Source organism: Rhamphochromis sp. 'chilingali' (assembly GCF_963969265.1).
Source record: "Rhamphochromis sp. 'chilingali' genome assembly, chromosome: 10".
Taxonomy (NCBI): domain Eukaryota; kingdom Metazoa; phylum Chordata; class Actinopteri; order Cichliformes; family Cichlidae; genus Rhamphochromis; species Rhamphochromis sp. 'chilingali'.
Window position 1 is genome coordinate 39354449 of NC_137937.1, and position 16016 is coordinate 39370464.

Here is a 16016-nt window from a genome sequence, read left to right on the forward strand (position 1 = left end):
GGATCAAACTTTTTAAAAATCCCAGTTCAATTTGGAATTTTATTACCAAACACATCTTTAACTCACTTGGAGGAGTGAATGCACTTTCTGCTACGATGCAATTACAATATCTCTAATTTAAACTCTCACAGTCAGCTCTGCTCATCTTGGTTAATCATACGCTCTCACAACTTTTCTCCCATAAATATCTCATTTGGAACAATCAGGATATGACATTTAAGAACAAATCATTATATATTCAGAGATGGTTGATAGAAATATTTTAGTTGTGAGTCAGTTACTGAACGCTAATGGTCAATTATTTTCTTATAAGGACTTTTTGTCTGTTTATGATTTTCCTGTCGCTCCAAGAGAACATGCTGTCGTTTTTGATGCGATACCGGGTGAGGTGGGAAGGTTGTTGGTTTCTGCTCCTAAAGGCAGAAACTGTATTAACTAACTCCTGCTAGCATGTACATCGGTAACATCTGTCCTTTATTGAGCAATAAAGCTACAAATCAATGTATTAGACAAATCATTCAAAGAGATGTTGTTTCCAGACCTGCAGCTGTATTTTACTGGGACAATATTTACAATGACATAGACTGAAAAACACTTGGATTCTATCAAGGACATTTATCATCACTACTAAGGTCAGAGACGTTATCCAGTATCCAGAGAGGTTGTCTGGTAAAGACAGATCTGGTTAAATGTAAGAAAAATATTGATACTCTTTGTACGGTTTGCAGAGGAAACAGTATGTCAGGTATTATGGGAATGCACGCATACACGTGTACTCTGGATTGATCTAAATAATTTTATAAACACCAAAATTGATCCCTCGTGTAACCTGAAGTTTCAACATATTCTCTTTGGCCTCTCACATACCGACAAAATAAATCCAAAAAAGATATATTATCAATCTTCTGATTATTTCTGCCAAATTTGACATTCATTGTACTAAATTTTCACAGCAGCGTCCAAACATCTTTGTTTTTAAAGCCTTGTTCTCCAATTATCTAGAGAATCTAAATAACAGCAATGACTCCAAAGCATGTAAAACACGAGCTGTGTCGAGCGTGCAGTTTCACTTGATTTATATGTTGTTTTATATCTCGAGCACCTCTTCCTTCTTTTAATCGTGTGTTTTCTCCTAAAGTATATTTTTTGCTTTCCTGCTCGTATTTGTACACCTGACTTGGAGAAGATAGCTGTGACATTTCTTATAGCCTTTCTACAACTGGCTTTTTATGTGTACTTGTTGTTCAATTGTTCAAATAAAAAAAAAAAAAAGAGGATGCAGCACATGAATTTGGACATCCCTTTATTTTGAAAGAAATGTTTAGGCGTTACCATAGCAACCAAAGGGCATTAAGGGACAGAGAGGAGGACGTTACTCTCAATGTTGTTGGCACATTTCAGGAGGACGCTGCTAATAAAGTTACTCAATGACACAGTGAATTTACGTTCATTATTATATTTACCAAATGCCACAGTTTTGTATCATTTTACTTAGTTGTGCGTTGCGTGTAAATGTGTGAAGTCAGGATGAAAGTCTGAGTCATGACACGGACCCTACAGTTTGACTTTAATGTCCTCACAGTAACACAGCTGCACGTGTTGCAACACATGAACATGCGACACGTTTCCAGTAACATCATCACAGCTGCGCCCACATTCAAGGTAAAAGCAATAAAACTGAAGAAAGCGAGTAAGAACCAGCAGGTGGCGCCGACAGCGCCCGTTAGCTCTCGCTGCCACTGAGCTCAGTTAAACTTTACAAAGTGCCTTAAGGAGACATCGATCAACCAAACTCAAAGTTACAACTTATAAATAATTCTTTAAAACTAACTTCGGTGCTCGGTTCTCTTCTACGCCATTTTCACCATCACGTTGTTGTACGGCGAATCCTGGCGCTGCTCTCTAAGCTCCTCCCTTAATCCAGGCTCCTCACTCTCCTCGTCCGCTTCTTCTTCTGCTTCTTCTTCTGCTTCTTCGTTGCTGCTTTGTGATTTGGGAAACGCCCTCTGGGCTTGTTTGGGCACGGCGTAGTCATCGACTCGGGGGTTATACGGGTACTCGTGACCTTTGGGGTCAGCAGCTGTACCCATAATCCTCCAGGCATCTCCTCTCATCTCCTCGGGGTCGTCGTACACCGAGGTGGAGAGGGTGGATTTCTGTCCTTTGGCGGCGGCGGCAGCGCAGCCTTCGGGCTCGTCATAGATGTGGTCCAACGTCTTGACGGTGTCACCGTCGCTTGTGAAGACGTTCCTGATCTTCATCTCGTCAATGCTGTCGTACAGCGGGTCGGCGCCCGCATGGCCGCTGTCTGTACGGTGAGAGTTCAGGATGTCGGTCATGACGTTCTTGGCGATGGTGTCGAAGGGCAGCGAGTAGTCTGCCTCGCTGCCGGTGCAGGGCGCTGCCACGTTGGCGCTCCTCTTCTCCCTCTTGGTGCCTCTCTCGGTCGACATGGTGATCTGCGAGTACGTCTGCTCCGGCTTGGCGCTCGGCTTGGGGCTGAGGCGGGGGTTGGGGACCGAGCCGGGGGCGGGGCCGGTGTTCAGATTAGGGCTGGAGTCGGGGCTGGCGTTGGGCAGGGGGCAGCTGGAGATCATCTTGACCTGATTCTTTCGAGGGGCGGGGAGGCGAGAGTCCAGGTTCAAACTCTTCACTCCGGTCAGAGTTTTATCCACCGGAGGCTCGAGACGACACTGAGAACAGGACAGGAAGTGGGTCAGTATCACGTGTTCGCTTTCATCATCATTGAATCAAACAGTGACTGAACGGCGTCGCGATTGAATGATGTCATTGGTCATCAGCTAAGGGTGTCAAATAAGAAGCTCGAGCAAACAAGTTCTGACAGACAATCAGGACGGAGCACGATGTGAACATCGAAGCATCACGTGAGCACTCCTCACAGCTGTGGCACTCACCTGGCAGAAACACCACTGTGCCTCCACCTTCCAGCTGATGGAGCAGCTGCTGGCAGCCGCCCTCGTTCTTCTTCTCTGAACATATTTCAAGCCGCTTGTAGAACAAAATGACGACACGTGTGACTGTGGAAACTATTTGAATCATATGAACTCTGATACTCTGAACCTCGACTTTACTGAGGAGTCGAGAGTCATCGTAAGCGAGTCAAAGGCAAAAGCTGAGGTTTGGCGCCAAGGACAATAAAAATACATCAGTCCAACCAAATACTGAGAAAACACACGAGCGCCAAAGATTATTGGCTTGTGTGAAACACCGACGGCCCTCCGCCTGCTCGCCGGTTTGAAAAGAGGCCCCTCCTATTTCTTTGTGTCATATCCTGGGATGTTTATCAGTAGAGCGGTTTGTTGTATTATTTAATAAATGGAGTCAGTTCCTGTTCCCACTGCCTCGGAGCGACTGCGACCTCATCATTTCCTCAGGAACTAAAAACATATTCAGGACCAGCTCCGGTGTGAGCAGAGGTAAACTGGTTCCCATTGCCCCAGAGGCGGGGATGGGGTGGGGGGTGGAGCACAGCGCAGTACCGGTGCAATGCGCTCCCTCTTGTCTCTGATCTCCCACTGAGATCATCAGGTAACCCTACGCCGGAAGGCCGGACCTTCCTGTGGGAGGACGACATCGGGCTGCGGCTGATGAAACCCTTAAAAAGACCCAGGGCAAGGGAGCTTCTGGCTCCGCCTTCAAAGGAAGGACAAGGCGTGGGGGAAAGATGGAGTATGAGGGAGGCTGTGACGAGCGTTAGGGGGACGGTCGGTGAAGGGTCGCTCACGGCCCTGCAAGCTCCCGGCAGGTACGCTTACCTGTGCTCACACCAGCTTATCATGATATGTTTTAATAAGCTGGTGTAAGCACAGGTAAGCGTTGTTGTTGAGCCACATCCTAATTATTTCAGCTTTTCTCGTTTACAGCTGCTTAAATAAAGGATGTGAAGACGTTTGACTTTATCCGATCGTCAGCAAAGAAATCACAGTTTCGCTTCAGCTGCTTTGTTCTTTAACCATGAAACACTCGCCCCTCGGATTCCTTACAGACGCTCTTCTTTCTGATTTTACTGGTTTGGCCTCTGTTCCATTTCTTACCATCTGGGGGCGCTGCTGCTGTTGCTGTGAGGCGTTGCAGCTCTCTTTGTCGATGTGATGAATCATCTGGAGGTTCGGCGGCTCGCTCACCATGCTGTACACGTCGTCCGCTGCCTGCAGAGAGAAGGCGGGACGTTTTAAGCGGGCTCAGTCGTACCCGAGCTCTGAACGTTCAGGAGCTGAGGTGTGGGCTCACCTGAGCGGCCGGGGGCATCTGGCTGCGGGACTGAGGCAGCGTCCTGCTCTGGGCCAGCGGCAGGCTGTGCGGTGGGGGGGGCAAGCTGAAGCTCTGGGTGGTGTCTGGACTCGCCTGGCCCCCCCCGGAGGTCTGTCTGTGGGGAGGGGCGACCTTCTGCAGGTTGATGGCGGCTTCCACGGCCTGGAAAAGGACGTTCCCCTGTTTGGTGTCGAACTCAAAGTTCCCTTCGCCGGAGTCGCAGCGCCGACCCGCCTCGAAGGAGAAAGTGGCCTAAAGAAAGCAGAAAGCCAGAGACGCTCACACAGGCTGACGAGCCAACACGGCGTCATGACATCTTACAGCAGGACGTGTCAGACGGTTTCCTGCAGCCGAGAAGCTGCGACCGTGTCAGCAAAGAACCGGAAACGAGTCCGGTCACAACAAACCAGCACACGTAATCTCTTTACTTCAGCCCAGAAACATCCTGCTGTGAAGTCTGCTGAGAATCCTGGTTTTATTCTGAAAGTGTGTCACACCTTGTCGCGCCCAAAGCGCCGCAGGTATCTGTACGGCCAGGTGTACACGATGTCCCCTCCCTTGTCCAGCAGGTGCAGAGCGTCCATGCCAGCTCGCAGGACGCCGTCCCCCTTCAGCCTGCAGCGATCAGACGCCTCCGTCCTCCGAATGGACACCCTGAAGTCATGCACTGACGCACACACACAGTTATTATTCAGTTAGTCTGCAGAAACACAGAGATCATTGAGTATTGATTACTTATAGATTAGAGTGAAATGAGGATGAGGTATCAGACAAAGAAGGATTATTTTGATCCTGGACTAATTGATGAGGGCGGCTCTGATCAGAGAGGATGTTGTTATCACTGAGGCCCAACTCTGCGAACGTGCTGCGGCTTCTCGTGGTTTCACGTCTCGATAGAAATGATGTTGTGAGTAAATAATAAATCGTCTTTGGCTGCATGAAACACACGCGTGTTTTTAACGATGATGAACGGATTGTTTTTGTTTCTTGTGGCTGAGCTGCAGATTATTGAAAATGAAGAAAGAATCTTTCACAACATGAACTAAAAAGCAGATGTGATCTTTTTATCTGAGCGACGACGCTGCCTCTGGCGGCAGAACTTTTACATTCAGCTGTTGACCTGCAGCTGATGCTCCCAGAGGAAACCACACACGCTCGCAGGTCTACTTCAGCAGCAGCGCTCGTTAAACTGCTCCAGAACAAACACCTGATCCAATCAAACCGGAAAACCCCGCCTGACCCGTAAAACAGGGCGAAGATCCAACGGTGGGTCCTCACATGGTCGAAAACCTACGCACGTCCCCACAAGGACACACGTACACACGTGTGGGTGTTCATGTGTGTTCGTGTGTGTGCTGCAGGTGTTGGAGGATGTGGGACAACAGTAGCAACTACAGGAGGTGTTCATTACGACCTCAGAGTTACACAAAATGCTCCAAATGTGGTAAAACTGCCGCAGCTGTGAAGTGCTATTTATACTCCCGGATTATAAAATGTTACTTCCTGTCTCTGTTGTTGATCCAAACTGCCGCGCGTTTGAAGATCGTAACATAACTTTTATTTACAGTAGGCTGTACTGAAGCAAGGCGCCCTGATGCAGAGCGGTGTTACTGATGAGACTAACAGGAAGTGTCACACTCGGCTATGAAGCTAAAAATATGCTCGACAGGGGGAAATGACACTTGCAGCTGCCCTCGTGCTCTGCATTTCGAGCTCATAGATCCAGATGTGGCTCAGATACCTCGGCGTCTCTGACCGACTCACCCTGAGATCACCTCGTCTGCAGAGACACGAAACACATGAACACGAGCGACTCGCTCAGGACAGACGCTGGAAACCCAGAGACAGCTTAAGGACTGTGACTCAGTGAGACAGTGAGACATTGTAATGACCGTCGTTCACTCAGATTAGTCAGTTATTCCAACTGGAAATGTGAGGAAAAGCTGGAAGAATTCAACTGGACTGGACACGAAGCCGGGCCGGTGGAGGTGTGAGGAGGAGCTTGGGGTGGATGGATGAGCTAGCAAATGTTGGAAATGTCCAAACTGTGCAAAAGTGCTTTAATTGCCTCATTGTCCTTATGTCAGCCGTGCCCACGCTGAACCCAAACACATTATTTAGACTTTTCTGCGGCGATAATCTGACTGTGGAGATTAAAAAGCTTCCAAGAGAAACAGCAGCGCGGTCAGGGGCAGCTGCACTAACACGTGGAAGCCATTTATTCCTTCTGTAGCTGCACGTTTGGACACTAGGGGGCGTACAGACAGCAAGAGCTTCATTCAGGTCTCTTTAGCGGGCATGCTAGCAGTGAGAGACGTTAGCTGGGATGAGGAAAAGAGTTGTGGTAGTTTCGAATCTCAGAAAGCGCTCGGGTCACATGGTCGGGTCACATGGCCGCACACACACGCCACAACAGTCACACCAGCATGCACAGCGCAGATAAAGACCAGCTGACAGACGCTGCTCAGAGCAGCTTCCAGCTCGGCGCTCCATCACGAGTCGAACGTTAACAACGTCTCTTTGTGCCTCGGAGGACGACGGGACAGTAAGGAGCCCTTTCAGCGCGTGGAGGTTTTACCGCGTGTAAACGTCGGCACAGTTCAGGCCGCTGGTTTACCTCAGCACTTCATTCACCACCAGCTAAAAAGAAACCGTTAACCTCATCGACAGCTCAGGTGGAAACCAGCTGAGAAAAAATAGAAACAGCAGGTGTAAAACCAGTGACGGCGCTGTCCTCTGATTGCATTTCTATTTCTGCTCATGGGCGGAGCAACAAGCCACCGCTGAAGCGGCGAGGTCAGGCCTCGTGTTAACGATGTCTTTGTGAGAAACGTGACCTTATGAACCATCAGCACAGAAACATCAGGCCTTCAGCGTCGTCTGAGAGACAAACATGAACCTGTCTGATTCTCACAGAGACGCAGCTGAAACACTTCCTCACGCGTCTTCATGACTGTGCTTCATCTAAAGTGAAGTGCACAGCGTCTTCACTCCAGCCAAAGTAATAAAGTACCAGCTCCGAAAAGTACTCAGAGTAAAGTAGCTTCTACCAGCTGAAGCCTGTGATATATGAATGTGATAATCAATAATATTGGGAGATGGGAACACAAACTTCAGTCTAAATATTAATTCTGATAAAAAATTTCTCAGGTTGAATCATTTCTGTGGAAGCTGAGCAGAAAAAGCAGGACAATAAAAATGTGAGGGGGCCTTTGAGCCTGAACAGGTCAGCGTGTGGGGTCGGGGGTTACAGGGGCTCCGTGTGGGGAGAACAATCAGAGCTCCAGGAGACGTTCTGAGGATCAGCTGACCTGCTGCTCTCTCTGGACGTACACACCTGGATCCATCCAGATGTGAGCAGATGTTTCCTGAGCTGTCCTAGCTGAGTCCATCCTCCACACTGACACTGCTGATGCTGTCTTTATATCAGACACTAGGAAGGTGGAGCTCACTCAGTGAATCTCTGAGCTAACTGTGACCATGAACCCACAGCCACTGTGCACCAGTCACACACTGGTCTTTACTGTGAGTCACCTGTTTATCCTGGACTAACCTGTGAACCGAGACTCTACGACCTCGGTTCACAGGTTAAAGGTTAAAGTTCATGTAGGTACAGACTGAGCACGTGCAGTGGTTTGGACAGGCTGCGTGAGAAAGCCTTCTGAAACAGAGTCCTGTGGACAGACAAAGCGTGACTGTCCAGCATGGACAGCAGCTGGGACCAGCTCGTCCACAGCTGTGTGGTTCAGGACAGAGTAACGGAGCTCCGCCCTCTCAGCTCCCGTACACACTGCTTATGGAGAAACACTCTTTATATTTACCGACGTCCTCGCCTCTGACGAAGCAACAGTCATAATAGCAGGTCATGAACTGAACCCTTTCACCAGACGCCGGCTAACTCGCAGTCGTGCAGCACAATCAGACAAAGTAAAGACTCTGAGGTTGAGTCGTTACGATGCAGCACAAACATATTTGTGTTCAGCTGCAGGTTTCTCTGACCTGCGGGCCACAGACTGTGTCTGACATCAGCTTCCTGTTTGTGGACGGATACACGTCAACGTGTCCCGAAAAGAAAAAGGGAAGACGGGGCTGATTGCAAAGACAAATAGAAACCCACAAGCAAAGTTAAAAACACTAAATAAAGAGCTGTTTCAGGGTCCTGAGCTGAGACGTGCGAGGCTCGCCGCTGCCCAAACGGCAGCTACTTCCTGTTTGGAAAGAACAGAAACAGGAAGTTTGCCCTGTGAAGATAAAAGCTGAGGTCGTCCTGCAGCCGCTGGTCACTGCAGCGATGCAACACCCTGCGACACGCCTCACCGCAGCAGGAACCCGCGCACACAAGTTTCCACTACACACGGCGTGTTAACAATGAGCTGCAGAGCGACAGTGGAAACTGTCAGGGCGCCGCGCAAACCGTTGATCACGCGACTTCCTGCAGGCCAAACCCGAGAAGACAAACAAACACTTTTAAAATTAAACCCTGAAGACTGAACTCAGGTCTGTCTCTGTGCGTCTGCTGCCCCACAAACACCACCACCAAATATCCTGGCTCACACTTTTCTTACCAGGCTGGGGTCTGAAAAACCTTCAGCTGACTGGTCAAACTGGCGACCTGATATGAAGCTGTGCTTTGAAGCATCAGGTCAGCTGATCTGTCACGTCAGGACGAAGCATCGCCTAAAGCAACATCTGGATTTTTACTTAATATTAAGGTCTAAAGACCTGAGTCTGAACCACCAAAAGACAGAAACTCAGTTTTACTGCTCTCAGGGAGCCCCGGGACTCTGGAGGGCAACCGCTGGAAGATCCTAATGCAAACACACAGGTTGGCTACAGAGTGGGAGTGGGTAAGGACCCCCGAGAAGCTTGTGAGGGTGGAAACCATCCCCTGTGACAGAGCACACTCAAACTACTGCTCAAGTGTTTCTAATCAGGAACTGATGCTTCCTCTGATGCAGTTTCATAATCTGTGACCAAAACGATATCGAGTCCTGAAACAAGCACCGAGGTCCTGTCAGGATCACGGCTGCCGAACACAACATGGATTTTACTGCTCAGTGTTTCAGTGAAGGTCCCGTTTGACCACGAAGAGCTTCACTCTCTGAAGTTACGCGAAAAACTCAGATGCAGAGCCGGCGCTCGTGTCCCCGTCAGAGACGAGGTTTCCCATTATTCAGAGAGAACGAGGCTGTGGGAAGGACGCAGCTCAGCTGAGTGTGTGTGTCTGTGTGTGTGCGTCTGTGTGTGTGTCTGTGTGTCTGTGTGTGTGTGTGTGTCTGTGTGTGTGTCTGTGTGTCTGTGTGTGTGTGTGTGTCTGTGTGTGTGTCTGTGTGTCTGTGTGTCTGTGTGTGTGTGTGTGTCTGTGTGTGTGTCTGTGTGTCTGTGTGTGTGTCTGTGTGTGTGTCTGTGTGTCTGTGTGTGTGTGTGTGTCTGTGTGTGTGTCTGTGTGTCTGTGTGTCTGTCTGTGTGTCTGTGTGTCTGTGTGTGTGTCTGTGTGTCTGTCTGTGTGTCTGTGTGTCTGTGTGTGTGTCTGTGTGTCTGTGTGTGTGTCTGTGTGTCTGTGTGTGCGTCTGTGTGTCTGTGTCTGTGTGTGTGTGTGTGTCTGTGTGTCTGTGTCTGTGTGTGTGTGTGTGTCTGTGTGTGCGTCTGTGTGTCTGTGTCTGTGTGTGTGTGTGTGTCTGTGTGTGTGTGTCTGTGTGTGTGTGTCTGTGTGTCTGTGTGTGCGTCTGTGTGTGTGCGTCTGTGTGTGTGTATCTGTGTGTCTGTGTGTGCGTCTGTGTGTCTGTGTCTGTGTGTGTGTGTGTGTCTGTGTGTGCGTCTGTGTGTCTGTGTCTGTGTGTGTGTGTGTGTCTGTGTGTGCGTCTGTGTGTCTGTGTCTGTGTGTGTGTGTGTGTCTGTGTGTGTGTGTCTGTGTGTGTGTGTCTGTGTGTCTGTGTGTGCGTCTGTGTGTGTGCGTCTGTGTGTGTGTATCTGTGTGTCTGTGTGCGTCTGTGTGTGTGCGTCTGTGTGTGTGCGTCTGTGTGTGTGCGTCTGTGTGTGTGTGTTGTAGCAGCTGAATGTGTCATTTTGGTTGCAGCTGCTAATTTTAGCTGCAGAGGGAAAACGAGAGGAGGAAGTGAGGTTTGGTTGAAGGTGCAACAGAGGAAGTCCTGACTGAAGGTCGCACTGAAAACAAAGCGCTGCGAGAGCTCGCTGAACCCGCAACGAGCAGAAACGAAGGAGGAGGGGCTGAGTTTAGAACGCTGACTGCGTGTGCTTTTTTTGTCTCTCCTGTTTTTCGTCTTTTTAAGCCCTTTAAAAAAACGACGACAGCAGATCCTGTTCAACGCGTCAGGCAGCTAAACTAATCAGAGTAGAATAAAACAACAATAGAAGCGTCTCAGAGCTCGGGCCCGTTTCAACCACAGAATAAACACAGACAGACGCAGACGTCTGCTCTACACTGCAGCAAAGACTCTGGGGCTGCGTTCACACTGCAGGTGAAAGCGCATGAAATCCGACTTTTTCAACCCTCTGCGACTCATATCCGATCACGGTGTGACAGTGTGAACGGCACAAATCCGACCTGGGTCACTTCCGTATGTGGTCCTGAATCCGACACATATCTGATGTTTTAGAAAGCGACTGCTGTTTGACGGTCACGTCGCATTAAATCCGTCTTTTACGTTCCTGACACAAGACAGACGCCGATTATCAGCGCCGGAGAAGACATCGCGAACGCTTCCTGTCCGTCCAGTACAACTGCTGGGAAGACAGTGTTGGAGAAACGTGAACATTTCATTTGTTCTGTATAATCTGCAGATTCTGACAGAAATCTGCAGCTAGAAGCTCCGCTCCTCTAAAACAGCAACAAGGATCATTATTAGGTTATTTACATTATTATGTAAATAACAAAATAACTTAAAGCAAAAACTGGGAAACGTGAAGTCCGAAGTCTTTATATTAAGGCCATCAGTCAAACACTGTTTGTTCTGGGTCTAAACAGAGCGCGCTGTGTGTGACGTCTTCTTTTGCGCATGCGGCCGCTTTGACCGTTTGCTGTAGCATTTTATTTGTAGTGTGAACGAGCAGACAAAACAATCGGATTTGATCAAAAAATCGGTTTTGAGCATTAAGACCTGCAGAGTGAACGCAGCCTGAGACTACGTTTTGGACGAGCTGCAGACGACTGAGCTGTAAGACACTATGCTTAGAGAGCCCAGGAGGGCCGAGGCTGCAGGTACCATAATTTAAGATAATTTAGTGTCTTTGTTGTTTCTTCCAGAGGAGTCACACACTACATGTGTTTCTGAAGACTGGACCCCCGACTGCCTCTGTCAGTCAGACAGGTGGACAGAGGGGTGGACAGAGGGGGTACCTGTCTCTCTGCCGCTGTACAGCGAGTTGTCTTCCATTCCTTCGTCTTCTTCCACCCTGGTTCCTCTCTGCAGGCTGCCTCGCTTCACGCCCGTATCCGTCCAGCTCATCTGCACGTTTGTCAGAGAATCAAAGTGTGAGAGCCGCAGCAAACAGACGTTATTCAAATGTCTTTATACGTCCACAGGGTTCAGTGCTAGGACCAATTCTGTTTACATTATACATGCTTCCCTTAGGCAGCATCATTAGAAGACATAGCATACATTTACACTGCTATGCAGATGACACCCAGCTCTATCTGTCCATGAAGCCAGATAACACACACCAATGAGTTAAACTGCAGGAATGTCTTAAAGACATAAAGACCTGGATGGCCGCTAACTTTCTGCTTCTTAATTCAGATCAAACTGAGGTTATTGTACTCGGCCCTGAAAAGCTTAGAAATATGGTATCTAAGCAGATTCTTACTCTGGATGGCATTACCTTGGCCTCCAGTAACACTGTGAGGAACCTTGGAGTCATTTTTGACCAGGACATGTCCTTCAACGCACATATTAAACAAATATGTAAGACTGCTTTCTTCCATTTGTGCAACATCTCTAAAGTTAGAAATATCCTGTCTCAGAGTGACGCTGAGAAACTAGTTCATGCATTTATTACTTCCAGGCTGGACGACTGTAACTCATTATTATCAGGAAGTCCTAAAAACTCCCTGAAAAGCCTTCAGCTGATCCAAAATGCTGCAGCAAGAGTCCTGACAGGGACTAGAAAGAGAGAGCAGATTTCTCCTGTTTTGGCTTCCTGTTAAGTCCAGAATTCAAAATCCTGCTCCTCACATACAAGGTCTTAAATAATCAGGCCCATCTTATCTTAATGACCTTGTAGTACCATATCACCCTATTAGAGCACTTCGCTCTCGCTCTGCAGGCCTACTTGTTGTTCCTAGAGTATTTAAAAGTAGAATGGGAGGCAGAGCCTTCAGTTTTCAGGCCCCTCTTCTGTGGAACCAGCTTCCAGTTTGGATTCAGGAGACAGACACTATCTCTACTTTCAAGATTAGGCTTCAAACTTTCCTTTTTGCTAAAGCATATAGTTAGGGCTGGACCAGGTGACCCTGAATCCTCCCTTAGTTATGCTGCAATAGACGTAGGCTGCCGGGGATTCCCATGATGCATTGAGTTTTTCCTTTCCAGTCACCTTTCTCACTCACTATGTGTTAACAGACCTCTCTGCATTGAATCATATCTGTTATTAACCTCTGTCTCTCTTCCACAGCATGTCTTTATCCTGCCTTCCTTCTCTCACCCCAACCAATCACAGCAGATGGCCCCGCCCCTCCCTGAGCCTGGTTCTGCCGGAGGTTTCTTCCTGTTAAAAGGGAGTTTTTCCTTCCCACTGTCACCAAAGTGCTGCTCATAGGGGGTCATATGATTGTTGGGTTTTTCTCTGTATCTATCTTTGTAGGGTCGACTGTACAATATAAAGCGCCGTCAGGCGACTGTTGTTGTGATTTGGTGCTGTGTAAATAAAACTGAATTGAACCATTGCGACTTCGCCATACTGGTCCACTTGATTGTCATAGTTTGTTCGATCTTTACTATTATATATTTTTCTACTTTAAGTTGTTGCAATCAGAAGGAACAGGACAAGGAACGAGAAAGAGGAAGAAAAGTTGGGAAGAGACTCAACAAAAGGAGAAGGAAAGAAAACCACAGAAGAAGAGAGACGAGAGAAAAGACCACAGGTGTCCAACTCCAGGCCTCGAGGGCCGGTGTCCTGCAGGTTTTCTATGTGTCCTTGAGCCAACACAGCAGATTCAAATGGCTAAATGACCTCCTCAACATGTCCTGAAGTTCTCCAGAGGGGAGAACCTCAGGCCCAACAGAGCCAGAGTGGCCAGGCCCGCCAAGCAGCCGCCAGGAGTGAGGCAGTACACACCTGAGCACCCAGCCCCAGACACCAAGAACCACCAACGGGTGGGAGCATCAGCCACCTGCAGGGAGTGTGGTGGGGGTAGATAGGGGGGGGCTGAGATGTTCCCAGAGAGGTGGAGTCTAAGACCCGACCTGACACATAAACAGAGACGCACAGAGACTTGAAAACAGAGGTTTCACACCAGGCACAGCCTCAGAGTCCAGATATGTATTTTTCCAGAAGTTACAGTCCAGGAAGTTCTCCTTCTCAGATGCTTTTCAAGATAAAAGTCTTTTAAAGGACAGAGCTTCTTCAGAGGTGATGTTCAAAGCGAGAGCAGGTTCAAGTTTCCGGCTCAGAGTTAGTTTATTGGAAACTGGGTCAAACGTGTTCGTCAGCAGCCGCGTGCAGAAAGCCGTCACTGCACCAGATGGAACGTTTATCTCACCGGGAAAGTCTAAATGATTCATTTATTTATGCATCTATGAAGATGGATGGGCACATATTTCAGTGAGCTAACACAGATATGAACTCTCACTGTGTGGTCATATCTTTGTGTTTCCTTGTTTTTATTGTTCTTCAAATATGATAAATGTGTATTTTTATCATAAACTTTGTGACGGCCACACAAACTTTAGTTTAACGTGATGTTTTTATCAGTGGTCTAATCAGTAACATCCAATCAAAGACGCCGAGCTAGCAGCTACTGCTACCTGCGTGAGAGGCCACGCCTCTCTTTTACTGCCTGCTTTTATTTTTCAATCCTGGAAGATTTTTGTTAAAGAGAACATCAAATGTGAGCATCACTGTTGCAAAAAGGAGGAAACCTTTTCATGCGCGGCTTCTTTTCGGTGCATGTTTTTATTTCCTCCTCTCAGAAGCTGCACTCTGATTGGCTGGTTGCTCGAGGACTATATTTCCTGTTACACAGAGCCTGAAAGAGGAAGTGGAGCTGTGAGTCAAGACAGTCAGCTGTCTGCCATCGCGCTGCTATTTATACCCACGGCTTCAACGTGACGGAGCAAAGCAGCAGGAGAAGAAGAAATGGCCGTCGGTCTGTAATGAGCCCTCAGCTGTGCCGCGGCGTTGTCATGGCGGCAGCATGCTGCCACACCTCCTGACCCTGACCCGGTCCTGCTCATCATTCAGAGAAACATCAGCACGATCGCGGTGCTTCAGCTCACCTCTTTAGTCTTCCACTCTCCTAAAGCAGCTTTGCATGATTCACACATCAAACTAATCCTTCTGTGTCTCTTAGAGGCCTGGTGAAGCCTCCGCTCTGTCTGCTGATCGGCAACTTTAGGAAGCCTGCAGAGGGGCAGGGCCCAGCGCTAACATACATATACTTTTTAGTAAACACTGAGAAACAAAACAAAAAGTATAAAAGTACTCCCAAAAGTATTCTTAAAATGAAAGTAAATATTAGATTTTTATATTCAACAAATGTTTCATATTTTCATTTTCAGCAGAGACGCTCTGATGATGTGTTCGGTGTAAAACCTGTAAAATGTAGCCAGCACTGTCATAACCACAAATGTAACTAAATAACATAAAACATGAGGAAATTCATTAAAAGCTTGTTTGTATTTGTTCAGCTGCTTTGTAAACGAGTCAGTGGAGTGTGCACGGCATAAAGACGACAGCCTCGTGCCTGATGACCCACGCGGGGTTTGAACCCAGTACGAGGGACCGACAGCGACCTCTGACCTGAGGACCCGAGTGCTCGGGAAGAAGCAGGAGGCCTCAGCAGGTCAGAGATCAGCTGGGGAGCTTCACCGCGCAGAGCTCGAAAAGCTCAAACTAACATTTTACATGAAACCTCAAATTTACCAACGACCGACGAGGAGAAGCCAAATCTGGAGTAACATGTGACCTCCTGTTAGTGCCGCAGCGTCGTGTGCAGTCTGAAGGCGATCCAACGCTGACTGGTTGAAACCAGTAAAAAGACGTTACAGAAGAAGTCAAAGCATGAAGAATCACCTCAGCCTCTGACACCAGCACAGGTTACAGATGTTTGAACCGTGACTCTCACACAGACTCAGCTCTCAGATATGACGCCCACATTTGTGATGGAGGAGCCTAAAGAACAGATCATGTGATGGCGAGCAATAGTTTCTGTTTTATCCGTGTTTAACTGGACGACGTTACATAGAAACCAGTAGAACCAACCACCTCGCCCTGCAGGCCGTTAAGCTGCAGGCAGACTCGTGGGATTAAGACTAGACTGTAATAAGATGTGTGGAACATCTGTTTTAAGTTTTCTGCAGGTTGTTAACTGGCTTGTGGTGTAACTACAGAGTGACAGCTCACACACTGTTGTGCTAATCAGCTGCTGTTCTGGTGGTACAGTCCTGCAGTCTGTGGTCTTAAACTAACAGCAGAGAGACATCATCACATGACCAACGGTTCATTTAAAAAGCTCTGGCGCTAACATTGAGGCCGCAGGACAACGATGGTGCTTGTAGCGCAGCAGC

General features: G+C 48.1%; 1 protein-coding gene across 5 annotated transcripts in view; it reads right to left on the reverse strand.

The window, feature by feature from the left end:
* Positions 1 to 1312: 1312 nt before the first annotated feature.
* The window catches only part of dok2 (docking protein 2), a 21740-nt gene continuing 7036 nt past the window's right edge, over positions 1313 to 16016 (reverse strand). For all 5 annotated transcript variants that reach the window (XM_080895232.1, XM_080895231.1, XM_080895233.1 and 2 more), the window contains 5 exons: positions 11630 to 11738; positions 4770 to 4939; positions 4252 to 4524; positions 4056 to 4169; positions 1313 to 2693 (listed from right to left, as the gene is read on the reverse strand). In XM_080895232.1, the coding sequence (XP_080751358.1) occupies positions 1851 to 2693; positions 4056 to 4169; positions 4252 to 4524; positions 4770 to 4939; positions 11630 to 11738 (1509 nt within the window). In that variant the 3' untranslated portion in view covers positions 1313 to 1850. The remainder of the gene's footprint in view (positions 2694 to 4055; positions 4170 to 4251; positions 4525 to 4769; positions 4940 to 11629; positions 11739 to 16016) is intronic.